Here is a 9,867-nt window from a genome sequence, read left to right as displayed (position 1 = left end):
AAGGTCTCGCTTGCTGGTTATCTCTACAGGTTTGATTACTTCCTCTGGCTACTAAGGGGGCAAATCTGACTAAGGTTATTGCCAAAACAGTGACCTTTTTGATTTCTAAAAATATGCTCCACAATGCTGTTATATATTTGTAGATTGCCATGATGTTTTCAGTTTACATAAAAAATACCTTTTGAATTTGTGAAAGCTCACACTTGAATACTTCTTTGGCAGGACATGTAGATATTTGAATAACCAAACATGAACTGGCATGCCCTTGACCCTATTTTTACTTTATTTTCTGCAGAGATCATCATTCTAATGCTTTCCTCAAGGGAGGAACATACATCCTCAAGATGGGAAGTAATAGCACAAACAGTATAAGAACAAAGTGCACTGATCTTCAGGTGTCATTTCAGTACTCTCTCTATGCAACCACCTACATCCTCATATTCATCCCTGGTTTTCTGGCCAACATTGCAGCCTTGTGGGTTCTGTGCCACTTCATCAGGAAGAAAAATAAAGCCATCATTTTCATGATCAACCTCTCTGTGGTTGACCTTGCTCATGTGCTGTCCTTACCCCTCCAGATTTACTATTACATCAGCCAACACTGGCCCTTCCAGAAGGCCCTTTGCCTGCTGTGCTTCTACCTGAAGTATCTCAACATGTATGCAAGCATTTGTTTCCTGACGTGCATCAGCCTTCAGAGATGTTTCTTTCCCCTAAAGCCCTTTAGGGCCAGAAACTGTAAGTGTAGGTATGATGTGGGCATCAGTGCTGCCATCTGGATCATTGTGGGGACTGAGTGTTTGTCACTTCCAATTCTGAGAAGTCCTGGTTTAACCAACAACACTGAATCTTGCTTTGCCAATTTAGGGTTTCAACACATTAGCATGGCTTCCTCCATTAGCATAACTGTAGCGGAACTTGGAGGTTTTCTTTTACCTGTTGTAATTATTACTTATTGCACATGGAAAATGAGAAAATCTTTACAAGAATTCCGAGCTCCCCCTCAGAATACCAAAGAGAGAAAAAAGGCTTTGTGGATGGTCCTTATGTGCGCAGTGGTGTTCATTGTGTGATTCACTCCTTACCACTTCAACTTTCCATTCTTTATGATGGTGAAACAACATGTCTTTTCAAACTGTTCCTTTATTAGGAGTTCCCTATATTTTCACATCATTTCTCTATGTCTTGCAAATCTGAATTGCTGCCTTGATCCCATTGTATATTATTTTATGACTTCAGAATTCCGTGATAGGTTTTTGGAACACAGTGGTTTGGCTCTTCAGTCATGTGTGAGATGCAAAGACAATGCTTTAGAAATTTATTACAGGAAAGAGGATCTTCAAACTATCTCTCTTGAAATTTTGAATGATTCAAAGACATTGTAATCAAGTTACTGGTTAGAATAATCTGTGTTCTCTATCAGTTTAGCCATGACACCTTGAAGATTTTTCTTAAAAAATAAATGGTGTTTTGAGTGCCTTAACAAAACATGGCCTCCTTCCTTTCAACCTCAAAATGATCCTTCTGAAGGAATTATTCATGACTGTATTTTCCATCCAAAGGGAAACATACTGTTCTATGGAGCATATAATAAAATATCTTTCTTTACAGAAAGTAATGAGCAACAGAATAAATTGGACACCTGTTCCTCAGCAATGGGTCCAAAGTTTTCACTTCTTCCTGCAAGAAAAAAAGGTAATTGAAAATAAGTAGACATAAGTGAATTATCCAAACATTCAAAAATGTATAGGAGAGTATGATCCTACCTTTATTTAGAAAATTTACCTGAGTAAAGTAAACTAAAGAGGAAAGTTTTTAATATTAATATGAGTTGTGGGAATTAATATGAGTATAACTTGGAATATCTATGAGCATTTCCTTTTGTCCCCTTGGGGAAACAAACAATTCAATTCATCCCAAATATCTCAAAGTATCAGATTCACACACAGCACATACATCTTACACACAGAAGACAATAGTGTTCTAACATTTCATAAACTTCAGAGTTTCAAGCTTTGTAATGAAAGCTCTTTGTTTGAAAGTCTAAGAGAGTGTGTGATATGATGCTTACTTTTATATATTGGTACTCATTCAGAGAATTTTTTTATATTTGTATTAAAATCAATTGTACAATGATATTTCTACATTAATTCCTCTATATACAACTGCAGTCACAACTTTGCTTGATATATTTTAAATAATGAGTTAATAAAGTATCATACATATGTAGTTTTCAGTTAGATCTCATTTCTCACAAGTAAAGACATATATAAAGAGAATATTGGTGGATTGAATATTATTATAAATGCATAATGAGAAATTGCAATTTTTAAAAAATATTTGTGGTGAAATAATTTTGTAATACAAATCACTACCATTGAAAAATTCAAAACTTAAAAATTCATATGTTGGTTTTCATTAAAATGGTATTTTATAAAGCAGTACTCAGGTTTATAAAATTATAAACTTACTTTCTTATCTTTATAAGGTTGGAAACTCACAAACTATTTTATCTGTGTGATTTTTTTTTGCAGTAGTAGCAATTGCTTATTAGAACAGAAACAGATAATAACATTTGTTACAGTGTTGAGAAAAATAGAGTAAAACCTAATGTATAAACTTGTTAAAACACTATGTTGTACACATGAACGTAATGAAACATTGTGTGTGAACTACACTCGAATTAAAAATAATTTAAGAAAGAGAGGAAAGTGCTTCTTGGCATTGGAAGATTGCAGCAGAGTAGGAGGACCCTAGGCATGTCTTGTCTCACAAACACAGCTAAACAACTATCAAATCAATATAAATACCCCAGAAACTGACCTGAAGACTGAAAAAAACAAACCCCACAACTGAAGGAAGAGAAAAGGCCACATCAAAGAAGGTAAAAGTACGGAGATGTGGTTTAAGGGAGGAAGGGATTGCAGCCCCTGATGATGGAAGGGAACCATGGTCATGGAGAAGGTCAAGAGAGGACCACACTGGGGAACACACAAGGAGAATGTTTCCCAAAAGCCATTGACTTGGAAAAAAAAAAAAGAGGGGCTGAATTTTGTGGGTTCTTGAAAACTGTGCAGCTTAAACCTGGAGTTTTAAAGGTCAGAGGGCTTGGCTGGAATAAAACCCCAAGGGTGTTATGCTACTCCTGGAGAGAAGGCAGGCAAAAAACCTGGGGGCAGATGGCATGGAAACAAAGATCTGAAGAACTTCTGGGACACACAGAAGGGAGATTATTCACTCTTCTTAGAACACAACCCTGAGAGGCAACATTCATGGAGACACATCTCCTGGAACAAAAGAGCTGACCAGTTACATATAATAATAAAGGGGACAATCCAACAAGAAGATCTAACAATTATAAATATTTATTCACCCAACATGGAAGCACCCAAAACAATTCATAAAAAAAAAAAGGATGTGATTGATCGTAACACAATAATTAGTCGCCGAGTTTAACACCCCACTTACATCAATGGACAGATCATCAAAACAGAAAATAAAGAAGGAAACAGTGGCTCTGGATGACAAACTGGACCAATAATGAAGCAAAAAAAAGGGAAAGTAAAGCATTAATACCATTTACAATTGAACCAGAACCAAAACAGTACCTAGGAGGAAATCTAACCAAAGAAGTAAAAGGCCTGTTTGCTGGAAACCGTTAAACACTAATGAAAGAAATTGATGATCGTACAAATAAATGGAAAGATATTACATGCTTATGGATTAGAAGAATAAATACTGTTAAAATGTCTCTGATACTCAAAGCAATCTACGTATTTAATGTAATCCCTATCAAAATACCCCCAGCATTTTCCACATAACTAGAACAAACAATTCTAAAATTTGTATGAAACACAAAGGACCCCAAATAGCCAAAGCAACTTTGAAAAAGAAGAACAATGCTGGAGGTATCACAATTCTGGACTTAAAGTGATATTATAAAGATGTAGTGATCAAAACGGTATGGTACTGGCATAAAAATAAACATAAAGATCAACAGAACAGAATAGAGGACCAGAGATGAACCCACAACTATATGGTCAATTAATCTTTGACAAAGCAGGAAAGTATATCCGATGGGAAAGACAGTCTCTTCAACAAGCTGTGCTGGGAAAACTAGAAAGCAACAATGCAAAAGAAGGAAAGTAGACCACTATTTTATATGATATACAAAAATAAATTCAAAATGGATTAAAGACCTAAATGTCAGACCTGAAACCATAAAAATCCCAGCAGAGAAATTTAGTAACTTCTTTGGCATCAGTCATAGAAACTTCTTTCTAGATAGGTCTCCTGAGTCAAGGGAAACAAAAACAAAATGAAAGATTGGGATCCCCTAAAAAAGAAACAAACAACCAAATTTCTGCATGAAAAAGGAAACAACAAAACTATACAGCAACCTACAGAATGGGAGAAAATATTTGCAAATTAATACCCAATAAAGGGATAGTATACAAGATATAGGAAGAACTTTTAAAACTCAACACCCCAAATGAATAATCCTATTAAAATGAGCAGAAGTTGTGATAGAAACTTTTCCAAAGAAGACATACAGATGGCTAACACACACAAGAAAAGCTGTTCAACATTCCTCACCATCAGGAAAATACAAATCAAAACTGTAACAAGATAGCACCTCACACCTGTCAGAATGACTAAAATGGACAACATAGGAAATAACAGGTATTGGCACGGATGTGGAGAAAAGGGAACCCTTGCCCACTGTTAGTGCCAATGCAAAGTGGCATTAAAGAAACAAAACAAAGAAGCAAAGGGGAAAAAAAAGAGGAAAACCAGGAAACAGATTCTTAACTATAGAAAACAAACATGATTACCAGAGGTTCCATGAGTGGGAGGATGGGTTAGTTGATGGGGATTAAGGAGTGCACTTGTGATGAGTTCCATTTGCTGTATGGAAATCTTTAATCACTGTTCTGTACATCTGAGACTAATATTGAACTGTATGTCAAGTAACTGGAATTTAAATTACAAAAGAGAGAAAAGTAAAAAACAAAACAAAAACAAACAAACAAACAAAAACCTAGGTTTCTTGAAGTCCTCTGCAGATTTGTATATCAAACAGTTGTATTTTGTAGAAAATATTGGCTAGCTCTTTTAAGTACCTGAACATTTAAAATACCATTTTAGGTGAAAATATTTATATACTGTATTATGTCCTATTCACTTAAGCAGTTTTTTTTTTTTTAAATAATGGGACACAATATTTGAAAGAAGCATTAATCCACACTCAGAAGACCAATATACTAGTTTTAGGTCTGCTACTGATAAGCTAGGTATCTTTGAGCAAGTTAATTCTCTTCAGGTTTTCTTTTTTATTACCTCTCCGAAAGTCTAGGTGATCTCAATATGAGGCATACTTTCTTGGAAAATGCTTTCTAAACCCTAAACACTTTAGAAGTGTTTGTTTTGGTTAGTGTTAGTGTTGTTATTATATAAGAAGAGCTTCAACTCTGTGATTCAATGCAATCTTTTCAGGATGACTGAGGGTCATCATTATAAACATCAGTTATTGTACTATATATTTGCTACTCTCAGAGCAATTAAAATTTGTAGCTATTGAGATTTTGCTTATACCTGCAATAAAATGGACTCATGGATTTTTAGTTCGTATATATTTGATTTTATAAGTGGTTCTTTATCTTTTCAGACTATCTGTATTTGTCAGTGGATCTGCCTAATGAAGTCCCTATCATTTCAATTAGTTCTTTGTAATCTTCTATGGTTTTGAGAACACACTAACCAAGCTAGTTATAACAGGGCTGAAATCTGACAAAAATGAGTAAAGACTGATTATTTTATTTTATTTGGAGAGGATATGTGTGGAAAAGGGGAAACATCTTATGGAACAAAATGTACAGTGTTTGGTTTATGGACTTTATGACATCCATTTTGTCTATTCAAGATTATTTTACTTTTTCTTGGCTCTGTCAGCTGTGTTTGGATAGTTGAGGTGCAACATATTTCAGTTCCAGATCACTGAGGTGTGACAAACTGTTTGACACCTAAAATTTCTTGGAATATAAATATTGCCAGAATTTATTTATTTATGTGCAGATATATGTATATAGAAAGATAGTTATACATACATTTATCAATAATTTTATATTTATATATTATATAAAATATATTTGTATATGGATTTATATATAATATCATATATAGAAATATGTGTATAATTTCAATAATATATATCAATTATATATAAAAGTCTATATGTTTGATATAAGTATTGCTATTCCAACTTTCTTTTGATATTATTATTATTATTTTTTAAAAGATTGTATTTATTTATTTGACAGAGAGAGACACAGCAAGAGAGGGAATACAGCAGAAGGTGTGGGAGAGGGAGAAGCAGGCTTCCCGCCCAGCAGGAAACCCAATGTGGGGCTCGATCCCAGGACCCCAGGATCATGACCTGCCCGAAGGCAGATGCTTAATGACTGAGCCACCCAGGTGCCCCTTGATATTATTTTCATTAAAAATATTTCTCCATCCTCTCACTTTAAATCTGCATGAGTATTTAGATCTAAAATGATCTAAATAAAGAGGGTGTTGCTCAGAAACTCTACTCATAGGCCTAGATGTCCATGAATGGCAGAGTTGACATGACCAGGACATCACAGTAGTCATGGTTGATGGCTCTGGTTTGGAAATATAGATAGACAATGGATATACTGTGTGGACAAAGGTATAAAGGATAAAGCCTATTTTCCATGATCCTGTTTCATCAGAACACAAACTCTTTTGCTCATATGAATGGGCTAGTGGAGAGGGAAAAAGAGAAACATAACAGCTATTGCCATAGAGGCCAAGAGTAACCATTCTGCACGAGCTAAAATATTGATGAAGAAGCTGTGAACTCCATACTCAATGAAAGGAATAGATGTTTTCCAAAAAAATCATCAGAAGCCATCTTGGGGACAATGGTGGAGATGTATTTCAGGTCCATAAGGAGAGTTAAGTCAAAAATACATGGGTGTGTGGAGATGGTGTCCATGAGGATAAAGATGATCATGACAGGCTGCCAAAGAAAGCCATAAAGAAAATGAGTACAATGAAAATGAAATGAAACAGGCCAATACTTGATGATGTTTACATCAATCTTGATTGTTGTTTACATCAGACTTGATGGTTGTTTTCAACCCCACAAAAGGAAATCTGTTAATGTTTGGTAATCATTTTCTATTCAGTGCTTTTTCTGAAAAAGAAAAACTCATTTGTGGTAAATAAAGAAATATAAAAATTTTATTTGTTTTTCTTCAGATTATTTGAGGTTAATTGTGAAGTTTTCATGAAATACTCATTTCCCACATGTACCCTCCTTAATACCAGTCACCTGGTGATGAGCACTGGGTGTTAAACACAACTAATGAATTGTTGGACAGTACATTAAAAACTAATGATGTACTGTATGTTGGCTAATTGAATAATAAAAAGAAATACTAATTTCCCTAAATAAATAATCAAAATATCTTATTTTGAAAGAAAGTTCTATGTAGTTCACAAAGTCACAATGAAAGGTGGTAAGTGTATGCATTCAAAATCTGTAAATAATCCATAATGCAATAAAAATAAAATATCTATAAAAATTATATATTCATATAATTTCAAAATTACTACTTGTTTTACTTGTTTCATTAAGAATAGCTTAATTAAAATTGCTTTATTGCTCTTGGGGAAGCTTATTTTTCATTTTTCATAATGCTCATGAGAGAATATCTCCTTCTTCTGGCCTTTGCTCCCTTCCTCTTTAAGGGCACTTGGTAGAAATCCTCCTATGTATTTGGAGTCTTATTTGAGAAACATTAATCTTTTCTTCTGAAGTTGGCCTATTGTTTTTACAAGTAATGAACCTTATCCAGAAGATTTGGAGAAGCACAGAAAACATACTGGCATATCAACTATTCTGAAATTCTCAGACTTCCCTAGAGGGTTCCAATTTACTCCTACTTCTAGAAGAGGGTCTACATGTAGTCAATTTAATCCTGTATTTCTGGCCAGGCAAATAGCCAATCCTGTCCGTCTATGCACTATTCCCAAAATATTGGAGTGCAGGGCTCCCAGGAATGGCAAGCTTAAACCTACAGCTATAACTGATAATAATTGGCTGAAGTTAGGTTCTAATACTCTTTCTGACCCTAACTGTGTGATCTTGAGTAAGATACTTTACAAACACCCTGACACTGTTTGCTCCTCTGCAATATGGTGATAATAATCTAGGATCTTTCTGCTTTAGAAGCCTCTTATAAGATTCAATAAGAAATGTAGGTGATAATTGTTTTTAAATTATAATGATTACTTAAATATAAGGACACAGGGAAAGGTAGTATTAAGAAAGGAATCAAGGAAAGCAGATAGTGCCTGTATTAACTGATAAAACACATAGGATATAATTAAATTTTTGAAAGATTTTATTTGTTTATTTGGGAGAGAGACAATGCATGAGCAGGGGAAGTGGCAGGCAGGGGGAAAGGAAGAAGCAGACTCCCCCCCTGAGCAGGAAGCCCCATGAAGAGCTTGATCCCAGGACTCTGGGATCATGACCTGAGCTGAAGGCAGACACTTACCCCACTGAACCACGCAGATGCCCCAGAATTAAATATTTTAAATAACTTATCAATCTCATAGAAGATATGAAGTCATGAAGTAGTGTCCAGGGTCATGGCAATACTGTTTGAGGTTCCTGGGAGTAAGAGAAAGAACCATTTACCTGTCCCCTACCATGAATCAGTTAGGTCTAGCCTTTCAGAGGATAAAGTTATGATTAGGATTAAGGATCACTGGGTGTGGTGCATAAACAATGAATTTTGGGACACTGAAAAGAAATAAAGTAAAATGAAAAAAAGCACAAAATAGAAATAATTCCCTAAAATTTAACATCCATAATGTAAATCAATCAAAATGAAACATAACTAATAAACTTATTTAAAATACAAAAAAAAGAATCTCTGAAGAAATCAAATATCAGAAACTGGTGATAGCCATAGGAAAATAGTGAAGATATAATAGAGCACAGTCAATATCTCCTACGATGAATTCTGTAGATAGAATGCAAGGTCTCTAAAACATTTGAAAAGAATGGATCTGAAACGAATCTAAAGGAACCTACAGTTGTAAAGAAGAGAGCCTGAAGGGAGAATAGATTACCTAACAGTATTGTTTGGACGTGGATACATTTGCTGATGGACATTTAAAAGTCCAAAGTACATCCTTAATTCAGGGCAGTTTTACAATACCTGGTCTGGTTAAATATATCAGATAAGCAAATCTGAATAAATATAAAATATGCAAAAACTTAGGCTCCTAAGAAAACACTGAATATACACACTTCTGCCTTTGCTCATACTGTTATTTCCATGTCAAGTGTGTCATTGCTTCTCCTGTCTATCCAGTCTTACAAAGTATTTCTGATTCAATTGTCAGTGTAAAACCACATAATCTCTTCTATACAGTAAAGTTCTTAAAGGTACCCATCAAGGACAATACTATGTTGTACTCCATAACATATTGAAATTGAACCTAATTTTCAATAGGGATATTAAGACTTTCATAGATAGTTTCTGTTGCTAGATTAAGACTTGCATATTTCTTTCTGTATGGGAGATTGCATTCCGGGTATAAACTAGACTATTGTTATATGGTAATCATATAATTAATCTATATTTCTCAGCATCATGCAAAAAATAGGTGCTCATAAAAGCTTGTTTGGTGATTTAAAGGAATATATATAAAATATATTTAAAGGAATATTTATACTGAAAGGATTTAAAATAATATATATATATAAATTGTATTTATAATTAAATATATGTATATAATATTCCTTTAAGTATATATATATATATA

At 34.2% G+C, this 9,867-nt stretch overlaps 1 protein-coding gene across 1 annotated transcript; it reads left to right on the top strand.

Moving 5' to 3' along the window:
• The first annotated feature begins 302 nt into the window (after positions 1–302).
• On the top strand, positions 303–1,385 carry LOC111160903 (putative P2Y purinoceptor 10). The gene is given in 1 exon segment (XM_022524296.1): positions 303–1,385. A coding segment is annotated over 1 exon segment (1,041 nt). The 5' UTR covers positions 303–344.
• Positions 1,386–9,867: the final 8,482 nt, after the last annotated feature.

This window comes from Enhydra lutris, unplaced genomic scaffold (assembly GCF_002288905.1).
Source record: "Enhydra lutris kenyoni isolate GAN:26980312 unplaced genomic scaffold, ASM228890v2 scaffoldscaffold79, whole genome shotgun sequence".
Lineage (NCBI taxonomy): Eukaryota > Metazoa > Chordata > Mammalia > Carnivora > Mustelidae > Enhydra > Enhydra lutris.
This window is presented reverse-complemented; position numbering and strand designations above follow the sequence as displayed.